The sequence below is a fragment of a genome, unplaced genomic scaffold (genome assembly GCF_019419815.1).
Source record: "Pyrus x bretschneideri cultivar Hongxiangsu unplaced genomic scaffold, Pyrus_bretschneideri_v1 Contig32, whole genome shotgun sequence".
Taxonomy (NCBI): domain Eukaryota; kingdom Viridiplantae; phylum Streptophyta; class Magnoliopsida; order Rosales; family Rosaceae; genus Pyrus; species Pyrus x bretschneideri.
The window spans coordinates 1,870,856-1,895,389 of NW_025999635.1; the positions used below are offsets into that span (position 1 = coordinate 1,870,856).

At 39.6% G+C, this 24,534-nt stretch overlaps 3 protein-coding genes and 1 pseudogene across 3 annotated transcripts; 2 read left to right on the forward strand and 2 right to left on the reverse strand.

Moving 5' to 3' along the window:
• Positions 1 to 3,259: 3,259 nt before the first annotated feature.
• LOC103937268 lies at positions 3,260 to 4,420 on the forward strand (annotated as a pseudogene).
• A 215-nt stretch (positions 4,421 to 4,635) lies between these two features.
• On the forward strand, positions 4,636 to 5,177 carry LOC103935438 (senescence associated gene 20-like). Its single transcript, XM_009345209.3, has one exon. It carries the CDS (start codon positions 4,651 to 4,653, stop codon positions 5,050 to 5,052), a length of 402 nt encoding a protein of 133 aa, XP_009343484.1. The 5' UTR covers positions 4,636 to 4,650; the 3' UTR covers positions 5,053 to 5,177.
• A 4,649-nt stretch (positions 5,178 to 9,826) lies between these two features.
• Positions 9,827 to 12,073, reverse strand: LOC103935426 (glucan endo-1,3-beta-glucosidase). Its single transcript, XM_009345201.3, has 2 exons — positions 10,981 to 12,073; positions 9,827 to 10,454 (listed from the first exon to the last, which is right to left on the reverse strand). Exons 1-2 carry the CDS (start codon positions 12,016 to 12,018, stop codon positions 10,053 to 10,055), a joined length of 1,440 nt encoding a protein of 479 aa, XP_009343476.1. The 5' UTR covers positions 12,019 to 12,073; the 3' UTR covers positions 9,827 to 10,052.
• Positions 12,074 to 21,309: 9,236 nt separating this feature from the next.
• Positions 21,310 to 24,045, reverse strand: LOC103937278. The gene is made up of 3 exons (XM_048590682.1): positions 23,464 to 24,045; positions 22,717 to 22,933; positions 21,310 to 22,382 (listed from the first exon to the last, which is right to left on the reverse strand). The coding sequence occupies exons 1-3, from the start codon at positions 23,668 to 23,670 to the stop codon at positions 21,892 to 21,894; spliced, it is 915 nt and encodes a 304-aa protein (XP_048446639.1). The 5' UTR covers positions 23,671 to 24,045; the 3' UTR covers positions 21,310 to 21,891.
• Positions 24,046 to 24,534: the final 489 nt, after the last annotated feature.

The following is a 24,534-nucleotide window of genomic DNA, read 5'->3' on the forward strand; positions in this document are numbered from 1 at the left end:
TCCACCAACTCAAGATCAAGCCCCGACGGCCCCTTGAAGAAAGTGTTCACCGTTCATCATCCGTTCATCCTTCAAGATCAAGCCCCAACGCCCTTGAAGAACTTCCACCAACTCAAGATCAAGCCCCGACGGCCCTTGAAGAAAGTGTTCATCGCTCATCATCCGTTCATCCTAAGATCAAGCCCCAACGGCCCCTTTGGATCAACAACCTCAACAAATCCATACATCCGTTCATCCTTCAAGATTAAGCCCAGAAGCCCTTGAAGATCCGTTCATCCTAAGATCAAGCCCCAACGGCCCCTTTGGATCAACAACCTCAACAAATCCACACATCCGTTCATCCTTCAAGATTAAGCCCAAAAGCCCTTGAAGATCCGTTCATCCATCAACCTTCAAGATCAAGCCCAACGCCCCTTGAAGATCCATTCATCAGCTGTGCATCCTTAGATCAAGCCCCGACGGCCCTTTGGATCAACAACTCATCCACAAACCCACACCCTACGAAGATAGAATCAGAGGACCAAATTACAAAGAGATTGTAACCCCAAAATCATTAATACAAAATATTATTTTGTACACGTATTCTTGTCGCTTGTTTCAGGAATTTCTCGTGTTTACAAATTTGGCACGCCCAGTGGGACAATCTCTACCTCTCATCTCTATCCTCAAATCATCGAAAAACGCAAATGGCATCAAGAAAGGATCAAGCTGTTCCTGCAATCAAAGCAAAGAACAAGAACATCATCGCCGCAAGTGGTGATATTTCGGGCATCATAACCCGAAGTAAGGCAAGAGATCTTTTTGCCGCAGCTTCCGCCCCTGCATTAACTCTGTCAAAGGAACAAGAGCACCTGAGGTACGAGCCTGTGATCACCCTAGCCTCGCTAAGGGCATCAAAAGGGGAGAGCCCAAAGAAATACTCAGAGTCCCTACTCTCCGACGCTGATTCGAGCGGCAGTACAACCATGCAAGTCATGACCACTGGAGCAACTTCAATCGAGGAGCAGCTAGCTCAGATGAATGAAGCAATTGCAAAGCTCACACGGACTGTGGAAGAGAAGGACTTGCAGATTGCCGCACTTGTCAACCAACTAGATGCGCTGCCCGACGTGAAAGTCGACCCAATTGTTGGCCTATTAAAGAAAGAAGGCGACGAAGAAGAGGAGCCACCAGTGGAGAAAGTCGAAGAGAAGCCGAAGCTAGACCAAGCAACGACATCCATGGGATCTCTATCTATCCAGCAGCTACAGGAGATGATCGCAAGTACTATCAAGACGCAGTACGAAGGAAGCTCGCATGACTCCGTACTGTACTCAAAGCCTTACTCCAAGAAGATTGATGCTTTGAAGATGCCAAGGGGTTATCAGCCCCCAAAATTCATGCAGTTCGATGGAAAAGGCAACCCAAAGCAACATGTCGCCCATTTCATTGAAACTTGCAACAATGCTGGGACAGAGGGAGACTACCTCGTCAAACAGTTCGTGCGTTTGCTGAAAAGTAACGCTTTTGACTGGTACACTGACCTCGAACCTGAGTCTATCAACAGTTGGGACCAGCTAGAAAGGGAATTCCTCAACCGTTTCTACAGCACTCGTCGTACTGTAAGCATGCTAGAGCTAACCAGCACGAAACAGTGGAAAGATGAACCCGTCGTCAACTACATAAATAGATGGCGTTCTCTAAGTCTGGATTGCAAAGATCGGCTTTCTGAAACCTCTGCCATTGAGATGTGCGTTCAAGGCATGCAGTGGGGACTACACTACATCCTTCAAGGCATCAAACCACGAACATTTGAGGAGTTAGCCACCCGCGCCCATGATATGGAGTTAAGCATCAACCGTCATGGGAAGAAAGAACAGATCGCCGACTACAAGAATGACAAAGTTTTGGGGCCAAAGGTGGATAAGGCTACGTGGAAACCCACCAAGGAAGCAATGGCGGTCAACACAACTCCAGTCAAAATCCCTACACGAAGCAAGGCAATTCAAACCGAAGCTTTTCGTGATCAAGAGATACGTAGACGCACTTTAAAGGAGCTTGAGGAGAAGACTTATCCATTCCCCGACTCTGACGTGGTTGCCATGTTGAAAGACTTGCTTGACAAAAAGGTGATCGACCTACCTGAGTGCAAACGGCCAGAAGAGATGAACCGTACTGATAGTCCAAGGTACTGTAAATTCCACCGCTTCATTAGTCATCCGACGGAAAAGTGCTTTGTGTTAAAAGATCTCATCATGAAGTTGGCTCAGAAAGGGATCATCGAGCTAGATCTTAATGATGTGGTGAAGTCAAACTATACCACCGTCACTTCTGGCTCTTTGAACTCAAAATCTTCACCTCAACCGCTGGGGGCATGCTCCAAAACCATGTCAGTCAAGTCAAGTGAAGTTGAAGGGTGGACTTATGTCACTCCAAAGAAAATGCACAAGAAACATAGGTCTCCTCCACAAGTTCACCAATCGGAAAGGGGGCAAAGCAACCAACGTCAACCGTCAAAGCTACATGAAAGTGTTGAGGATGATGAAGTTGTGACACAAAGATCGTCCGTTGCCATCACAATGCGCGATTTCTTCCCCAAAGACTTCTTCAATCACTCAGTCAAGACTCCTTGCTATGAAGATTGCAAGGAATGCCCCTCTAAGATCGTTTGACAAATTCAAAAAAAAAAAAAAAAAAAAAAAAGCTCCTCGTTCGCACGAGCCTAAAAGGCGACAACCAAAGCTCCTTGTCCGCACGAGCATAAAAGGCGACAACAAACGCTCCTTGCCTGCACGAGCTGAAACTGCAAACGGCACCAAGGCGCTCCTGGCCCGCAAGAGCATAAACTGTGTACGGCAAAATCATCACCAAAATTATCATCAAAACCATCACTCATTTGAACTACGTTATGACTTGATCTCTTCTTTGGAAGAGTACGTAGGCAACTTGAAACTTCAAAACTTCAAGTACAGTCACATAAAAATAAATAAATAAATGTTTCATTAAATAAAGTCAATTTTATTACAAAAGAAAAGAAAAAAAAAAAATATACATATGTTACTATGTATTAAAAAAAAAAAAAATATATATATATATATATATATATATATATATATTCTCTACTTAAAAAAAAATTACAGTTTCTCAACAAAAAAAAAAAAAAAAAAAAAAAAAAAAAAAAAAAAAAAGAATATATATATATATATATATATGTAAATGTTTTACTTCTCGGCCCAAACAACTGGATGGCCTCTTGGACCCAGAAAATGCTTCAAAAATCATGGGTCTACTCCTGATACAAGACCATGGGGAGAAGGAAATGATAAGGCTTGCTTTTGGGCCTGAAGCTTTTCTCCACTCTGTCATTCTCAAGGCAAGGAAGGAGCTGGGAGTGCCCTTATCATCAACGTCTTGGTCCACATCCTCAATCGCACCATATTCAGTCTGCAGAGCCCAACAAGCAGATTTGCAGGCCCATTATACAGTCCCCAAGTGCATCTCTTACAACAGTCAGACGTGTTGCTGCACGGTTGCTATAGCACAGCATCAATGCCCTAAAACAGCTTCTAGATGTCTCATTTCTAGAAACGCATTTCACTCCTTGTGTGTAGCAGTCCTCAGCTTTAGACAGATCCCCATTAAGGCGTTTTGATGCAGATGTTTGACTTTGAGCAGCGGAAAAGGCAGCCAAGGTGAAGTTAAACCCACTTCTATTTTCTGAACTTCCACCATTAAGCACAGCAGGGAAAGGAGACGACAGTGGCGGCGATGTGAACGTGGTTGGTGCAGAAGTGGGATCTGATAATAGTAAGTTCCCGTTGAGCTTTTGGGAGGTGACCCTGGCTTCTACCGTCGTATTGGGCTTCTTGTTTGGCCTTCTGGCTGTTTACCTGACCATGCCCGCATCGGATTACAGCTTCCTCAAGCTCCCCCGTAGCCTCCAAGATCTTCAAATCCTCAGAGTTCACCTCGAGGACTACACAAGTGACTACACTGCTCAGGTTCTGTTAGGATACTGCATGGTTTATATATTCATGCAGACTTTCATGATCCCTGGTACTGTATTTATGTCCTTGCTTGCCGGTTCCCTTTTTGGAGTCTTCAAAGGTGTAGCTTTGGTGGTGTTTAACGCTGCTGGTGCATCTTCTTGTTTTTTTTTTTTTTTTTGTCAAAGCTGATCGGGAGACCCCTTGTCTTCTCTCTTTGGCCCGACAAGCTGCAATTTTTTCAAAACCAGGTAGCTAAAAGAAGAGAGGGACTATTGAACTATATGTTGTTTCTACGGTTGACTCCAACCTCCACCACAAAACACCACTTTTTCCGGTTAAGCTCGCCGGAGAATCCTACCACTTCTGTCTTCTTCCTCTTCTCCTTCACTCCCACTCCTTCTGGCTACCCTTCCATTTCACCAGACAAACTCCTCTGAGCTCTCTCAGCTTCGCCCGCACCCACCAGGCCAGCTTCCCCGTCGCCTGCCTTCTCTCTCGACCCTTCACTGCCACCAGCAATCCCGGGTCCGATCTCGCCGGAGAAACCGCCGCCGCCATGGCTGCTGCTTCCATTGTCTTCCTCCTCGGCCTCTGCCGCCTCCACAACTTCGTCCTCCAGCGGCTCCTCGTCGTCAAATAACTACTTCGGCGCCGCCGCATCCGGGAAAGCCTTCTCCAACAAATGCTTCTGCAACGAAATCCTAATCCTCTCAAATCCATCACCGACCTCGAGTGGTGGTTCCATGGTCCGCCGACCCACCAGTTCTTGATGCGCCTCCTCACCGGCTCCCAAAACAAATCGTTTCAGTTCGTCCCCGAGTCCATCGCCTCCTTCGGCCTCACCGTCCTCGTCGAGGGCTGTGACCGCGACTGCTCCATTTCCTGGGTCCACGCCTGGACCGTCGCCAGTGGTGTAGTCACCGGCGTCCGCGAATACTTCAACACCACTCTCACTGTGCTCACCTGGAACAACACCGCCACCAAAATCGAGCACCACCAGGCTTCTCGGGTGATCGGAACTGGGACTTTCGGGTGTGGGAGTGCTATTGTGGAAGGAAGAGGATTATCCATACACTGGTACTGATCGTGGAACCTGCAAATTTGACAAGAGCAAAATTGCAGCATCAGTTTCCAATTTCAGTGTCATCTCCCTTGATGAAGACCAAATTGCTGCAAACCTTTTCAAAAAAAAAAAAAAAAAAAAAAAAAAAAAAAAAAAAAAAAAAAAAAAAAGGGAAAAGATGATGCGTGCCACTATCAGCAAGTCAAAAGAAAAAGAAAAAAAAAAAAAGCAGTGGCGACATAATTATTGCAAAGAAGAAATTTGCAAAAGTCTGATTGAAAAAAAAAAGGGGCCTTCTCTTCCATGGTGTTCATAATTCGAGAGCTCCATAGCTATACGTTGCAGATGAGAGAGATTCTCTTCTTCGAAGATTTGCAGGGGATTTTAAGCAGGGTGCAGAAGGAGATGCAAGCTTCATTCGTCTGGCTATTTCAACAGGTCTTCAAACTTGACGCCTTGCACTACCTCGAGTTCGTCATTCTGGCCACCATGATCAAAATCAACGAAGAGCTTCATTGACCGCTGTCAAACGACTAGCCGGCCTTCAAACTCGACGCCTTACACTTTGCCTCAAGATCTACTTCTGCACATCCGCCATGGCTGCTGCCCTTGAATGTGATCAACAAAATCAAAGTTTGTCAACTCACATCCAAAGATTTCATCCGTCTGCTTGCCTCTGCTGCTGCCTTTGAATGTGATTGACAAAATCAAAGTTTGTCAACTCACACCCAAAGATCTCCTCCGTCTTCTCTGGGACTCGCCTGGGTTTTCACCCACGAACTCAGCCTTGCAGATGGCCTTATAAAGAAAAAAAAAAAAAAAAAAAAAAAAAAAAAAAAAAAAAAAAAAAAAAAAGTAGCAATGATTATGCCGGGAAGCATATTTCAAAAGAATAATAAAAAAAAAAAAAAAATCAATGATGATGCTGGAAGCATCTTTCAAAAGAAAAATAAAAAATATATATATATATATATAATAAAAAAAAAATAAAAAAAAAAAAAAAAGAAAAAAAAAACGATGGTGGTGCTTCTGGCACCATCTGAAATATATATATATATATATAAATGAATGGTGGATCAGCGCCACCGAAAGCAAAGAAAAGAATAAAAATGGTGATGGACGGTGATGTACATGTTTTATCTGTATTTAGCATAATACACTAAATAAAACAAAGCATGTTCATTGATTTTCAAGAAATTACAAATGTGTACAAAAAAAAAAAAAAAAAAAAAAAAAAAAAAAGAGAAAAGTTGAAGCTTTCACAAAGGATGTGTACGTGAAGCCCCACTACGTGGCAACACTCTCGGAGCAGAAGGCATTGGAGCAAGAGGCATCGGAGATAGAGCATTCGAGGCCTCAATACTTGGCGGAACGCTGGATGACCCAGGAAAGAGGTGCCTCTGGAAGAAAGCTGCAAACCGTTGACGATCATCAAGCTCCTCAAGCTTCCTCTTCATGCCCGACGAATAGTTATTTGCAAGCACATGCAAACTTCTATTCTCGTACTTAAGCTGTTTAATCTCCTGCTTAAGATCTTCCACCTCTGCCATCAATGATTCCACTTGACGGGACCGAGCAAGCAGGCGTTGGCCCATGTTGGACACAGAGCCCGCACACTGAACACTAAGAGCGAGGGACTCTTGAACGGCCAACTCATCGGACCGTCCTGACAGCAGCCTACTATCTTTTGGAGTAAGGAGGTTCCTAGCTACTATTGTAGCTGTTGTGGCGTCCTGCATCACTGAGTCTTCACCTGTAAGAGGACCGTCAGAAGATAAGAAAGAAGGACACCATACATTACCTTGAAGCGGCGCAACCGGATCACTGCTGAGACTCAATTCTAAGCTAAGGTTCGATGGGTTAGCCATTTTTTTTTCAAAGGTGTTAAAAGAGATGGGTGGATGGAGTTAAAACTCAAAAGGCCGGAGATGATCTTCAGGAATGAGCAACCTTCGAAGTTGTGCATGTTAGAGGTGATCAATACCTCTATAAAAACGAAGAGGCGCTTGCTCAGAGATCGAAAGGCCGCTTGTTCAAAAAAAAAAAAAAAAAAAAAAAAAAAAAAAAAAAAAAAAAAAAAAAAAGGTGAAGAGACATCGCTCTGCAAATCTCAAAAGCTGGATTTTCCGGCGTAAGTTAGGCGACGCTTTCTCGGCTTTCCAGAAAACGCGTTCAACTTTGTCAAAAGATCTCTGACAAAGTTGAAAACACGTGGAGGCTGGCGACGCTTTCGCGGCTTTTCAGAGCACGGGTGCCACTTTGTCAAAAGATCTTCGACAAAGTTGAAATCACGTGGAGGCTGGCGACGCTTTCGCGGCTTTTCAGAGCACGGGTGCCACTTGGTCAAAATATCACGTGGAGGTCATCATCGCAGCTACACATCTTTAGCTGACGAGCGCAAAGTTCGGCGACGCTTTCTCTGCTTTTCAAAAAACGCGTGCCACTTTGTCAAAAGAGACGCTCGTTCAGAAATCGAAGAGGCGTCAAAGAGGTGTATTCAAAGATCGAAGAGTCGTCACTATTTCAAAAAGCCGAATTTGCGGAATCAAAACCTTTGTCGACAAGGGTAAAAGAACAGTACCACCACTTGCTATTGGGAAATCCCTATATATGTCGACCTTCATCTTTTATGGCAAGACAAACCTGCAAACAAGAAAAAAAGCCCAACTCTTCCTCACCTCCGAGAGTACACTCCCAGCAAAACATCTCAAAATACTCAATTTTTTCCTCTTCCCCAAAGATGATACCAGATGCCTGGAGCACAGATGACCCAGGAGGAAACGGTAGATGGAAGCATGTGCTGATTCATTCACCGCTTCTTCAAAAGCAAAAGTATCTCATATCATCAAGGGCGAAAGCAAAGGTATCTCATATCATGCTTTTTCCCTGTCCTTTTCTTTGTCCTTGCTCTTACATACAGGAGAAGGGGAAATAGAGTTATCAGTCGGAACCTGAAATCAAACTTCCGACCTGGAACTGATTGCCTGGAACCTTTGCCTGGTTGCTTACCTTGCATTGCTCTCGAGTACTCATCGTCGCTGAGAAGTAATGTTTTGAAGCACCATTTAAATGCAAAGGTTGCATTCAACTCCTGCATCAGAGGACGAATACTACACGAGAAGATGCCAAACCTGCATAAGGAAATACCACTTCTGCAAAGGGAGCAAGTAAGACAAGTGAAAATGATACATCAAAGCATGTGGAGACAAGCACAACAAATATATGTGCTGATTCATTCGCTGCTTCTTCAAAAGCAAAGGTATCTTATATCATGCTTTCTCCATGTCCTTTCCTTTGTCCTTGTTATTACTCGCATGGCAAAGTGAAAAGAGCAATCAGACGGCACTTGGAGTCAGTTTTCCGATCTACCCTCTTCAATACGAATTGGGGAAAGATTGAACAAAGAAACAGGTCATCACTTCCACCTCGCGCTTGCCTGCCATGTGTCTGAATCCTGCTACTCAATTCAAGAGTAGCACAAAGGAAAATCAACGGTAGGGGGAGATCAAAAGAATCCTCCAGCCCAGTTCAAGATCAAGCCTCGATGGCCCTTGAAGAAATCACAAGTCCGATTCAAAATCAAGTGTTCACCACCTTTGAATCAAATTCAACTCCAGATCAAAGGAGTAAGTTCAGACCTTCGGAGGAGACCAAAAGAATCCTCCAGCCCAGTTCAAGATTAAGCCTGCGGAAAATCAACGATTGGAGGAAACCAGAAAATCTTCCAGTCAAGCTCAAGATCAAGCCTCGATGGCCCTTGGGTTGACATCTACATTAAGGGACTTCAAAACGCATCTTCTACACGTGACAAGCACATGTTTACGACGCGCCTTGAAGTGGGGGCATTTGTAGACATCAAAATTTCGGTGAAATGAATGTTGACCAATAATTAAAATTTCAACACTCACGTATCACATAAATTTTACATGTAGCGTGTGCCTCAACGAAAAATCGAAATAAATTGGAAAAGTCATCAAATATGACACGTGTCAATACCTGGCAGAAATGATTTATTTCATCTGATTATTTAAATCCAAAAATCAAGTTTTGGAATTCTATAAATAGGAGGCCAAAGGCATTCATTTTGGGGGGGGGAAGAAAGGAAGGAAAAGGGAGGAAGGAGAAGGAAGAAGGGAAAGAAGAAAAGAAGGAAGGAAGAAAGAAAGAAGCCTTGAAACTCTAAAGCTCTCAAGCAAACCCCGAAGGATCAAGAAAGCAATCTTCGTTCTTCGTCAAATCCACCTTCAAGATCAAGCCCCGACGGCCCTTGAAGAACTTCCACCAACTCAAGATCAAGCCTCGACGGCCCTTGAGGAAAGTGTTCATCGTTCATCATCCGTTCAATTCAAGATCAAGCCCCGACGGCCCTTGAAGAACTTCCACCAACTCAAGATCAAGCCCCGACGGCCCTTGAAGAAAGTGTTCATCGCTCATCATCCGTTCATCCTAAGATCAAGCCCCAACGGCCCCTTTGGATTAACAACCTCAACAAATCCACACATCCGTTCATCCTTCAAGATTAAGCCCAGAAGCCCTTGAAGATCCGTTCATCCTAAGATCAAGCCCCAACGGCCCCTTTGGATCAACAACCTCAACAAATCCACACATCCGTTCATCCTTCAAGATTAAGCCCAAAAGCCCTTGAAGATCCGTTCATCCATCAACCTTCAAGATCAAGCCCAACGCCCCTTGAAGATCCATTCATCAGCTGTGCATCCTTAGATCAAGGCCCGACGGCCCTTTGGATCAACAACCCACACCCTACGAAGATAGAATCAGAGGACCAAATTACAAAGAGATTGTAACCCCAAAATCATTAATACAAAATATTATTTTGTACACGTATTCTTGTCGCTTGTTTCAGGAATTTCTCGTGTTTACAGTAATTGTTTAGGGGTTTCTTCAAGTTGTTTGTTCAAACATATTCTTTCCTAATCAATTTCTTGGCCATTGAAATAATGCCCCAAATTGGAAAAAATCATATCTTCCGTTCCTCATATCATTTCCTCAAGCTCAGCCGCTCAAGCGTTGTATTTACAAGAGCCGCGGCTTGGGTCAGTGGTGGTGATTTGTCCGGACCCAGAGAAATCACAGTTAAAGTCATGAAGGCCGTTAGCCTGGTAGTAAGTATTCATGAGGTAAGACGCACGGGCCCTAACGTTGTTATCGAAGCAAGCGCCGCCAGGCTGAACGGACTTGCAGTCAACGCCGGTGCCGCAGACGTAGTCAATGTTTGATTGCAATACTTGGTCGGTGGCTCCTGGTTTTGCCACGCACCACTTCTTGCCGCTGTTGTTGCCGCCTGCTGCCGGTGTTGCTGGTTTTGCTGGTTTGGCAGGCTTTCCCTGTTTCTCGCTTTTTGGTGCAGCTGGTGTAGAAGGTTGTGTTGGAATTTTCATTGTTGGTCCAGGAGTTGCACCACCCTAAATCATACAACAATTTAGTATGCATGATACATTATTATTGTAATAATAATATTGTCAATGCAGACATGAATTAAGCCACATTATTAAGAAAATATTTAGTTCTATTATACTCAAGTTCAAACTTCTATTCGTTAGTCGAATGTCGATTTGTTAAAGAATGAGTGCAGGATGACTATTCAATTTGGTTAATTTGTACTCAAGTAAAGAACATGAAGTAACTAAAATTTTATGTTTACTATTCAGTTGACAATGTTTCATTTGTTTCTTATCTTGATTCATTTAATTACAAATTTACATAAAAAATAAAACCAAAAACTGATGTCATCGGTTCACTTTACACATTATTTAGTCATAGCAATTCAATTCAATAAATTGGATGAATTTGCAATTATTATTTTTGTGAACTGTATTATTTTTCATCTTTATTAGTGAGGCGCAGAAATATTCCATGTCACATTACTTAATAAAGTAACAAAAGTGAAAAGGAAAATCACAAGACAATTAATCAAGAACCATTACCAACCTGTTGATTGCGCATAACCCCAGCATTGTAAACCGGAGTCATGTCCGGTTTGAACAGCCCCCAGTTCTTCTCTGCGGCGGGACCGGGTTTCTGGTTCTCATTGAACAAAGCAAAGATGTAAGTCTCGAATTTCCGGTTCGGCATCAATGGCGTACCCTTCCCAGACTCAACATGCTTGATCAAGTTCCCGTTGTAGTCCACAGCGTTCTGAACCGAGCAAACCGGGAACTCGCAAGCCGAAGGCCAACCGGTCTCGGCCGCAATCAAGTTCACGTCACTGAACCCGATTGCCTTGGCAGCTGAGTAAACCGCGTCCATCAACCCATCGAACATGTTAGTGTAAAACTTGCCGGTGAATTTATCGTGTACTCCCTCGTTTGGTCCGAAAAGAGCGTAGTTCTCCCTTTCGGGTGACCACCCGAAGTACGGATACGGATTGACCATGAAAGGCGATTTGGTTTGGCTACAGAACCGGAGCATTTGGGTCAGAATTGGAATCACTTCCGGTCTGAACCTGCCCATGCTGGGGGGTTCGGAGGCCAACATGATTCCGAGCGAGTGAGGGGTGGAGACTTTGACGTCTTTAATCCCCTCGAGGACCAAAGCGTTGTTCAAAGTCTTCATGGCAGGGACGAGGCTCGACTTGAGAGCATCGTCCCCCCAGTGAAGGACCTCGTTTCCCATGCCAATGTACTTGATTTTGCTTGCAGGGTAAAACGGCTTGACGTGATCAATGATCCAAAGGCGAGCAGTGCGGAGCTTGGTGAGGCTTGGGATCTCGCTGTTGGGGACGGTGATAGTCAAGGAGATGTTGGAGTTGGCGAAGGCCTTGATGATGTCGGGGTTGGCGTCGAAGATTTTGACGGCGTCGATGTTGGTTTGTGTTTTGAGGAAGTTGGCGACTTGGGCCGGGGGCGGGAGGTTGTCGGCGAGAGTACCGTAGTTTACGCCGATGGAGTAGGCAGTGGCGGCGAGCTGAACGAGGAGGAGAAGGGAGAGGAGAAGCTTGGTGGTAGCCATGGTTGTTTTTCTTTTCATTTTTGTGGTGGTGTTTTGGGAGAAGTTAGATTTTCTCCTTTTCCTTTGTGGGATTGGGGAGTCGGCGGTCAAGTATTTATAGTGGGGAAGGGGAAAGAAACCGAGGCTAGGAAATAAGAAGATAATGGACAATGGGATTGTGACCTGTAGTTGGTCAAATATCAATTTCATTTGTGATTTCTATTCACTGCTAAATCCTGTTGAATTTTCTTGATGTATGCTTAATTATGAGGTTGAACTTGATCTCTTTATTACACATCAAAACCTTAAAATAACTACCTTAAGACGAATAGATTATCTATATGGACATGTTATCACGTGGAAATAACAAAACACTGTTACTAGTTTAATCAGAAGTGTGTGTCCATATTTCAACGTGTTCATTGAGAACTTTTTCTCTTTATTCTACACTATTAAAATTAAAACACAGTGAACAAAGCATCTTCAAAATTCGATGTTCCAAAATATCCAAAGTGTAAACCGAACCAAACTTTTTGGAATTAATGTTAAGGAGACTAAACTTATAAATAAAATTTTGTAAACTAAATAACATAAGTGTTGATGATTGGATTATTAGTAAACGTTGATAAATGTGCTCATTTTCTATTGGTAACAAATTATTTAGCTTGCAATTTTTATCTACAAATTTAATATCTATTACATTCCTCAACCATTTGACCTAACTTTCCTGAGTAGCCACCGTGTCCACAAAAATAATTGTCTAAATGATACAAAAATAATTGTTTAAAAGCTAAGGAAACTAAATTTTTTGAACTAAATTTACAAACTAAATGATATGTCATCAATAAAAAGTAAACACATTAATGAACACTTAAATAATAATCCAATTATCAACTCCTATGTCATTTAGTTTACAAAATTTAATTTAAAATTTTAGTCTCCCTATCTTTACCCTTACGCACACTGATTTTGTTGTCTTTTTTGTTTTCTTCTTTTTTGTCCTGGAAGGCAATAAACTGACATGTTCGAGTATCTTTGCGCGGTTTGTAACTTATGTAAATAACGAGAGGCTGAGGATTAATGTCCAAGAACACACAGGTCGGCACGCATTTAGCACACCAAGAATGCAAAGCACCTACTCTTATTATTTTTCTGCAAGGCATCAAGAAAGAAAGTTTCTAATTAGGGTTTAATAATTTTCTAGCCCGAATTGCGATGACTCTGGTTGTTTATATGGTTTTTGGTTTTAATCCAATGCTAGCTTTGAGAAATAAGAACAATATAGTTTTATTGAACGAAAAGAAATAGGATGTTCAAGGAAATTTAAGTCAAAAAAGAAATAAACTGTGATTTTAACACCAAGTTTAAGCAGTTGCATGCACATATATTTTAATTGGTCGAGTTCATTCTTCTTAAAGAATATGCCAAATGGTTGACATGCAAACTATTCAACTTGTTTTCACTTAGATTGTGACTATAGTGAATTTGGTGTGTTTGACACCACATAAATCACATGTACACAAATTATGTCAGAAAGGAGTTTATACCTTGTACATATACTTGAATGATAAGGCATTTGCCTCTTTTAAAAATGGAACAACGAGATTGTTAGTGCAAAACGTCTAGCTTGGTGTTTTCTTTGTTTTCTGGAAGGCGCTGGATCACATATAGGTTTGATTGGTTGTCTGTATTTTCTGTTTTGTCTAGCTCTATGATATATATTTCACACAGCATATCGTTTAAAGATGTAGTTTTTTGTTTTTGATAGTCACATTTGAATTTTGTAATATCATATGTATTGAGGTTAAGAATGTCACATGCAAACCTAATTAAATTTCAAGGCCCGATTGTGATACAAGCCCCAATTCAAGCCTAAATGCATGCAAATGTGCAGAATCTAGAAAGGAAAATATTTGCAACCATGTCACGTTGTGATAAATAAACCAGACATTTGTATAAGTTACGGCATGCCCATACAAATCCATGCATATTCATCATGACAAGCTCTATCACACTAACTACATACTATTCACGCTAAAATGAGCTCAAGTGACATGTTGGGGCTTGCCTAGTGAATTGTGGTGTGGATGGTTACAAAAATTTATCGGGCCTACAAGGAGTCAAGATTATGGAAGACTTTGGAATGCTTGAGAGCCTAAAGATCCAGGCCCACAATCTTTGAAGTTCACATATGAGAGTTTGAGAGAGACTAGACCTAGTTTTTCCTTTTCCCTAGTAAGCCAACCAAGTCAGGAAAAAAAAAAAAAAAAGGGAAACCAAACTCAAGGTCTTAAGTTCACGTGAAAGCCCAACAAAGCCCGCATATAATGAAGAGTGATGCATACTTTCCCATCCTAGCTCGGGCAAAAGAATGATGAATGAAAACCATGAGACACGTTACTAGAATTAACTCATGTGGAAGCCATTACACAAAATATGTATATTTATGAATGGTAATGACACATTTCAAAACGCGTCTCACATCTGTTTGAGTTAATTTGTAAAGATTCCTTTTGATATCGAGCAATTAATATAAAGATAAGAATGGACAATTGTTAAATGGGTTTGAAGGACAGAAGGCAAACAAGGCATATCACACTTAAATGCGCAGAGAGTTTTGCGCACATAGTTTTGCACACACAGTTTTACGCCCACCGTATTTTCAAAATTGATGTTCAAGATCCTTCCACTTCATCTATAAAAAAAGAACCCAAGACAAGTGTATTTCGTATGTGTTTACAAACAAGATAGACTATATTGATTTTTAATTTCTTTAGGTTTTTTTTTACATCCAGAACATGATGCAAGGTTTTGAGACATCTGATGACCATGGTGAAGGGGAATGTGATGAGGGCTTTGGAGAATTTGACTTGTACGCATTTTTTAATGATCGAATCAATGATTTACCAGATGTACATATCACCATCATCATAGGCTGCTAAGGACTTCAAGTCTTCACCCAGGAAAAAGAGTGAAAAAAAAAAAAAAAAAAGCTTGAAGTCACGGGCCGGAAATGGCATACAACGTTGCTCAAGCTCAAGTTGAATATCAATTTGAAAACAACTGCTTGTCGCCAATGTCATTGGCGACAGCACAAATTTTTGAAGCTAAGGAGACTCCGAGGGCAAGGAGGCGTGGGGCAAAGCCCTTTACATCGACCCTCCATGACAACACCAATGCTAAATACAGCTGGCTACTTCCCGGCTGGATCATAGAGGAAAGGGTAATGATGCTAACTGGTCGGCTCTACAGGGTAAGCCTCCACATTATCCCCTTATACGATCTACTATGATCAGTCCGGAAAACCATGGACCAAGAAGCATGAAGTGATTGATAATCGGAGCAGAATGGGTATCACCTTGATTGAGGATTGATCAATCCTCAATCAACATTAGTTAGTTGTTTGTCTGTAATGGCCTTCTTAATAATTAGGTCAAGATTAGTTGTTGTTAGTGTGTTAACTGGACTTTTGTCCCCTTTGTAACAAAAAAATAAAAAACAAAGAAAGAAAGAAAGATGAGCCAATTGCTGTTATCATAATCAAATTCGCTTTTCCTCCTTTCTGTATATGTATTTCAGGTGATGGTTTTCATCACTTTCCTTCATTCCTTTGTTTACACCCTACACAGTCGCATCATTTTTTTTTCCTTGGATATGCATGTGTGTACACATAAAAGAAACAGAAACCCATTGAAAGAGAGCCTTTTGAACGCAGTGAGGATCATTTCACCTGCAGTTTTATTTAGACCACCATCAAACAAATCACTGGGGATGGAAAAATATGTTTCAGGATGCTTAGATGCGTCATGAAACATAGGGATTCTAAAGTCTTTTTGAGATTCTAAAAGCACTTGCTCTCGACTTACTCTTTTGCTTTCGACTCTTCTTCACTTGTGAGTTTTTTCCTCATGTATTGCCGCGGCATTGAGATTTTACGGTTACTGTCATTGTCCTCGGTTTGGATTCTTTGTGAAAAACCAGCGAGCATGGACAAGCTTCTGGCATTATTCGAAAAATATTCAATAAAAAAGAGGGTTAATTATGTGAGAAGCTAATAAGGATGTCTAAAAATCATTTCTATATTAAAAAAATGAGTGACACGGAGAAAGTTGGATTTTTTTTTTTTTTAAAGATGTTTTATTTATTTGCTGATAATAAATTTCGTCATTTTTTTCTTTCTTATTTTCTTAGTTCTTCGTACATTGACTCTCTTCACAAAAGATGCGAGTCATATTCATTTCCATTAATTCATATAGATTTCTTTCAATGTCAAGTAATTAATGTAAAGATAATGAGTCATTGTCAAATAAGTGAGAAAAAACAAAATCAGATACGTGTAAGAGTAATGTTAGGAAAACTAAATTAGAAAACCAAATGAGGTGTCATCAATAGTAAATGAGCACGTTTATCAATAATTAAGTAATAATCTAATCACCAACTGCCATGTCATTTAGTTTTCAAAATTTAGTCTTCCTAGCATTACATCGCGTGTAATATCCATTTCAATTAATTTGTATAGATTCCTTTCAATGTTAAGTAATTAATGTAAAGATAACAATGACTCATTGTAAAACAAGTGCGAAAAAACAAAACCAGATACGTTGTATCAAAACTTGATATCACATCGACAAAAAGACAATGCATACAAATTTACAGAGTTGCTATCTAAGTTCCTCTTTTGCAGGACTTGTGAGTACCCCTTTTATATGAGCCATCAGATTAATCTAACGGCAGCAAAACTAATAAGATTATATAATCCTCTTTTACCTAAACGAAATGAAACTCCAAAAAAACAGGGTCCACGACTTCAGATTTCGTAGGTTGAAGGAGAATAGGCCGCGATTTCAGATTTTACAGGATCCTTGGACATGGAAGAGCAGCCATGTCTTCTTTTCCCTTGTCTTCCCTTCCCTCTCCTGTTCTTTCTTGTTTCTGTCATTTCTGGCATTCATTCTTCCCTAATCCTTCTTCCTTAATTAATCTCAAATCTTTCACATCCATCCATCGATCTCGCATTGCATTGCATCTAGAATTCTGTTATGGATTACAATAAAACAGAAAATAAAAGGAGGAAAAGAAAAAACCTTCACAATTTGGATCTGCCTCGATCAAGGAAAGGGGGTGGTGGTGGATGACTATTATTGTTGTACAAAGGCTAGTTATGGTACTCTTCGTTGCTTCTTTGACTCGATAACTCTATCGTTTCGATTTCGAATATTGGTTCTATAATTTCTGCGAAATCTGCCAACTGAGTGAACCTTTTTTTTGGTGCTTCATTTTGTTTAGGTGTAACAGCCTAATATAACCTCATCAGTTTTGCTACCGTTGGATTAATCTAATGGTTTATATAAAATAGATCCTCACAAGTCCTTTAAAAGAGGACCTTAGGAGAGCAGCCCTGCACAAATTTATGCCCACAATATTTTCAAACTGCCAATCTAGATTTTTCCTTTTTCATATAGTTACCTTGAAGAGCATGCCGATTCACACCATTCGCCTTTTTTCTTCATCATATAAATTCACAGATAATATGTGATGTTCTCTTGAGAAAGTTTAGGTTACTCTCTTATGGGAGTCACCAAATAACAAATAATGGTAGTCAAGAAGTTCATTTGAATTTTAAAATTATTATTTGTCTCCAATATCACTGGCGCTGCACGCGAAGTAGAATCAAAGTATGCTGAGGGTAAGGAGGGGTGAGGCAAAGCCCTTTACATCCACTTTCCAAGAAGTAAATATAGTTGGCTGCTTCCCGGATGGATGGCAGAGGAAAGACGAATTGTGTGAACCTTAGGCTCTAAAAGGCTACTGTATGCCTCTATATTACCTTGTAGAGCCTTTCGGTTCTTATTGCTGTAGTTAGGGATAGGCAAATAGCTATTGGTTATGGGTAATCGTAGTTATCCGTTTATTTAAATTTGATGGTTACAGTTACGGATAACCGTTTAGATAAATAAACGGTTATGGGTATAACCATTTACCCGTGAAATTTAAATGGACGGTTATGGGCATTACCCACGGTTATAAATGGGTGTCCATTTAACTGTTTATTTTAATATATGTAAAACTAAAAAAAATAAAAAAATTAGTTTCTAACTAGGTTTAGTATCCCGAGATATTATTGGTTATAAGGGACCATATAATATATATATATATATATACATATATATGTATTTATGCCTCACTTGAGAGCAAAATATAGTTGATAGAACAGGCTAATGTTTAATATATGTGATTGAATGTGCTAAAGCATTAGAGTGTTCGATAGTTTTGTTTTGGAGTATTTTAGAGCTTTGACGGATTCAAGATAATGATTACCTTGAGCATTTGGAAATAGTTATTATCAGATGATGCGTACCTAATTGAAGTGAAATGGGAGTCATGTATTATTTTGTTTATTTTCTTCACTAGTATCAGATAACAGAAATGAACGTAGAAATGGACAAATGAGAAAAACATAATTATTACCTTCTTCTTTTCATCTTTTTGTACTACCAATACGATAAAAGCATACGTCTCATTTAATGCATGTAAAAGGCTTACACACCAAAACAATAAAAACCAAACTTCTACTATTTAAGCAATATAATTTTGACTTCTATTCTTCCACTTTCCACCCTTAGCCATATGTGGTTGTTTTCTTTATGTGGGCATTCACATAAATTTCAAGGGTCCGAATTAGGTGATTGGGTGGATTTGATGGGAGAGATCCGGAGAGAATCTCTTTCCCAATTTTATGGCCTAACAATTACGTTAGTCCAATTTTTAGTTATTTTTTCATTTAGATCCATTAATAGGACTCCATGTGTCATGACTTTTTGTTGTTAGGTTGATACTTTGCATTGTGATTACTATTTTAATCTACTATAGCTATTCAATGGAAAAAAGAAAAAAAAATGATAAGATCGGTACTATGCTAGCTACACTCCTTCAAGATTATCGCTAAAATGGTAGCGACTTTTTTCCGGGAAAGTCGCTATCTTCATACCGATCCCTCCCTTTTCAAATTTTTTTTTTTTTTTTCAGTTTGTTATTTATTTTTTTATTCTATTAATGTTTCTTTTATTTCTCTTACCATAACAACAAACTATCATATTCGTGTTTTTTAAAATATATTTTTTCCGTGCAAAATGTATTATAATTCATTTTTAAACACTTGTAATCAATGATTTAAAACCCAAATTTAAGATATTTTTCTATTTTCTCACTTTAAGAATCAATAAAAAATAGTTTCATGACCTAATAATCGGTAAGATCACATCCAAAAGTTTTATAATATTTTCCTTAACTCCAGCGCAAAATATTTCTTAAAGCTAAAAATTTCAAATTTTTTTTCATAGAAAACTGTGTGCTATAAGCCATAGTTAGAATCATTCTATTCACACCACATATTTCCTAAAACTAATTTAGTACATTTCAAAAATTTCGGACACCTATAAATCTCTTGGGGGGCCTCGCTATTAGTTATATTATTATTTTTTTTTTTCAACTCAGGTACCCTATTAGTCGCCCTAAACTGAGATTTCAGCTGATCTTTTACAATCTAAACTACCTATCATATAAGTACTTTTACAGTCTAAACTACATGTCATATAAGTACTTGTACAAGCTAAACTACCTATCATATAAGTACTTTTACACTCTAAACTACATGTCATATAAGTACTTGTACAAGCTAAACTACCTATCATATTATAATATTAGTCGGCATAAACTTAAATTTCAACTGATCTTTTATAATCTAAACTACCTATCTAACGAAAAAATTCTGTACTAGACCTTCGACCAAAAGATGTCAAAGAAAATATGGTTCCTTATGGATAATGCTTGGATCCCCCCAATGGAGACTTACTTATCCCTCCACTTATGATTAATGAACTTTTACCGTCTGAATATCATAATTCGAACCTCTTTACCATCATCTAAAAATCATACTTGCAAAAAAATCATTCAATTTGAAAATCGTTTAGTCATCCATACATGTTAAACTAATCAATAATTTTGATAACAAGTAAATGTCTCATGATGAACCGTCCATTTGTTTTATGCATTAGAGTGGCTAAAATATCACCACATTGAAAGAATGTTTGTAGATATGATCGTAGATGATGACAAAAAGAATGAACGACTCCTATTATAATGTTTGGACAGTAAAAATTTACCAATCGTAAGTGGAGGGTCAAGTAAATCCCATTGGGGGGATCCAAGCATTATCCATAAGGAACCATATTTTGACTTACAACAAGGAACATAATGCAAGATTTTGAGACATTTGATGACCAAGGCGAAGGCGAATATGATGATAGCTCTGGAGAATTTGGCATGTGTGCAATTCTCAAAGATCGGATTTACCAAAGATACATATGGCTGACTGGATCATGGAGGAAAGAGACATGATGCAAACCGGCCGGCTCTACAGGGTAAGCCTCAATATTATCACCTTATGTGATCTGGTATCTTTGTCGTGATATTTTTTTTTTATTATTTTTTTTTTTTTTTTCTAACATTCATGTTTTGATTGTTTTCGAAATTTTAAAGGATCATGATGGAAATATTTTTATATTAAAAATTTTGAAGGGAGTTTTTTGAAATTGAGGTTTGTGAAGGGAACTTGCAATTAAGATGAATTTTCCTTTATGATTTTTCGTATGAACCAGGGAGGAGTTTATATATGATGAAATTTGTGGATTGACAATAATAATATTTTTTTTCTTTCCTCAAAATTATATATAAAAGGAGAACATACAGTCATTTCTTATACCTAAGAGTTAGTCACGTAATCATGAAGAATTCTTTCTCTCAGTCACATTTACATATTGGTCACGTAATCAATTAAAAAGCGTTTTGTGTGTGTACACACATGTAGTTTGTGCGGTATTCTCCTTCCGAAGAGGCTTTATTACGTGTACTTTAATTAATCTACTATTGATTTTTTTTTTTTTCTTTTAATGACAGGTACATTACGATCCTCCGAAAAGCCCTGGACCAGAAAGCACTAAGCAATTGAAAACTGGAGTCCTCGATCAAGATTAGTTAGTTGATAGACTGTCATGGCCTTCTTAATAATTAGGTCAAGATTAGTTGTTAGTGTAACAAACTGGATTTTTGTCCCCTTTGTAACCAAAGAAAAAGAAGAGAAAAGATGAGCCTGTTGAATTCTAATATGAATTTTGTTCATGTATGGCAATGTTACTGTGTATTATAAACTTGTATGGATTAATATTATCATCATTTGGTTTATTCGAGAATTTTTCAAGTTACCTGAAACTTGAAAGCACGGTCCGGTACATCTCATAATACACAAGACAAAAAGAAAAAACAAATTCTGCATGTGTTAAAAAAACAATACATCAACATTATTATAGCAAAAAGCAATACATCAACATTATTATTAGGGTAAAAAAAAATTAAAAGTTGTTCTGCTGGGGAAGTTATGCAACTCAACATTTGCAGAAATGGAAAACAGAAAAATGATACAGTGACAAAATTTCCTTGGCCCAGAAAAATTAGGGGAAAGGGATACATTCAAGAGGATAACAAAGAACAAAAAACAGATACAATCGGAAAATTTATGCATCGTAGTCGAGCAAGAACTTGTACCACCTCGATCGGGCGTTGAGGCTGCTGGACAGAACCCGGAGCAATTCCGAAAACCCGGTGGTGCTGCTTAACACGAATGCAGAGTAAGTAAAAGAATCATGAAAGACTCCTCAGCAAGAACGAACAGTGGAAACTTATCAACTATAGTATGACTTATTGCTATTCATGTTGGCTATATGAACCTGCCTTCGTTCTGAATCGGAGATTCATGCTTATTTAAGGTCTGGGAAAAAAATTCTGAAAAGCCGCAACACAATTAAGCGTCTCACCAAGAGCCCTCTCTCGCCTCAAGGCCCGAAAATGTGTACATTCTCAGTGAGTCCTGAACAAAGAGTGCCTCCGCCTATCGGGCTTGTGCTTCCTTATGTGATCGTTGTTTATCTGCTTCAACAGCCTATCTGCTTCAATTTCAGACTGAAGCAAAGACTGCAGCATCTTCAAATGCGCACTGCATTGCTTGTGGTCAAAATTGTAGGAACCGTTAACATTCTGTTCGTCTATATTAAACTGTCTCTGGTACGGAGATTCCCATTTCGCTTGCAGATAAGCGAGTGATCTCCACGGAGGTAGAGGCATCGAGTTCTGCTCGAGGGAAGATCTAGCAGCTTCGGCCATAACTTGAAGATACTGCTTCAGCCTAGTCAAGGAGCCCACATAAACAACTGGTAGTGAGTTCAATATTCTATCATACGATTGAACCGCTCTAGCTATTTCAAAGTGGCTTCTGAAATCAAGGTCAATGATGAGACGCTCAGAGCTCCCCAAATTGTTGTAGTTCACCACATCAATATATTCATGGTCCCCTGCGAAAAGACGATACGGAAACAAGACTCTCAAAATGATAGAACTTGAGAATTACCACACCTCAAATGGAATCAGAAACCTATAGGACCAAGGTTAATTGAGCTGACAAAGTCAGAAGCCTATGAAACATTTTATGCTACATTTTGTACTGAATTCTGAACATAGTTTGTAGGATCACAGTACCGTATATTGGTCGGGGTTCGGTTTACATCTCATACAGGGAGCAGATATAAACAGAAGGGTTTCATGCACCCAACGAAAGAACAACAGCAGGAAAGAACAACCCAAATTCTATAAAATTAAGCTTCTGCAGAATTGAGACGAATAGCATACCTCCAGGGACCTTGCCAGTGACCTGCCACCGAGCCGCGCACACGGCAGCATCATAACCAGACAGCCTCAGAAGCTTAACCAGATCAAACTTGATGCAGCTGGAATTGCACTGACCTGACTTCACAAAATTAAGATCGTTCTCGCTGATGGACAGTATCAGAGAATGAACCACCGATGTCAAATCGTTTTCGTACTGAGCCACTGAACGCTTGAAAAACTGCAATCCCAATCCAATACCACCATTCAAAATTGTGCAAAAATCATGGGCAGAACATGAAACTGAAGAATCTAAATAAAACCCAAATTTGGACATGAAAATTGGGTGTAAAAATAATCGGTTTCGCATTACAAAAGCTGGATTCAACTTCGAACTCTTTTAAAAGACTGGAAATTTAGCAAAAAAACAAGAATTTGACTCAAATTCGAATTTGATAAAAAGAAAAATTAATAAATACTCTGAAGTTTATAAGTTACAAAACAAATTATGGGCAAAATATGAAGCTGAACAACTCAGCCATATGAAATTGCAGAACCAAAATAAAACCCAAAACTGGACATCAAAATTGGGTGTAAAAATCATTGCTTTCGAATTCGAAAAGCCGAATTCAACTTTCTAACTCATAAAAATTGGGAATTTAGGGAAAGTTCAAAATTTTGACTCAAATTAGAACTTAATTAACAAACGAGCAATTAATTTTGAAGTTTCCAAATTTACAAAACAAAACGAGCAAGCAATATAATTCGTACCGGAATTTTGTCGGCGAGGTGACCGAGATCGGAGAGAGCAGAATCGCTGTCGCTGCTACACCAAGACTCAGCTCCGACGCTACCGTTTTCCCAAAAATCAGTGACCATGAGAGCGAGGTCGTGCTCGCTCTCGTGGCTTAAACCCCCTCCGATCTGACCCCTCATCCAAACGTCGCCGCCCGCCATGCACACCACCCGGCAGTCCATTCCCACCCCCCAAACCGCCGTCGTTTCTTCTCTAAAGATCACCACGACCCTTCCACTTCCTCGCGCGTAGCAATAATCTCTTAAATCCAACGTTAAAGCTCGCCGCACCCGATCATATTCCTCCTCCCAAAAGCCCTAGCTACCCACCTCAACCCCCTGCTGGAAATTTAACAACAAAGCCTCGTAATCTCTCAAAAATCCGAAATAAAATCTCATAAATTAATAAAATTAAAATTAAAAAGTTCCGAACTGTTGGGTTTTTTCTGAAATTTGATTTTGGTATTCAGAAATGTGATTTTTTTTTTTTTTGGTGAAATTTGGATTTGATTTTTTTCAGAGGGAGAGAATAAGTGGCCGGAACGAAAGCAATGGGATAGGAATAGGAACCAAACATATAAAGAGGGGGTGGAGGATGGTGTGAAATGACGGAAGTGCCCTGGTGTGCTTGCTTTGGGACCAAGAAATCCTGGGGCGGTCCCACGGAAATAATCGAGGGAAAATGGATAAGATGGAAATTGTATTTGGATGGTAATTTGGTTTGTGTTCTGAAACTTGTTTACGGTGATTTGTTGTCTGCTGGATTTTGTTTTAATTAACGTAAATACCTGTCATTAGTAACAATTCGGTTCCTAATTGGGTTCTTTGTTGGTTGTTGCTGAAAGTTTCAAATTTGTGAAGAATAAGGATTTTTATTTTCCAAGTTGGTATTTGTTTGGTACATCTTGGAAATACTCTAACCTTGTTCCAAGTCACAATGTTGATTCAACTCTTAGAAAACAATAATTATACAGCTCGTCTGGAAGTATTTTTAAAATGACTGAAATCAAATTTAGTAAACATATTTTAGAATTAATTCCTAATAAA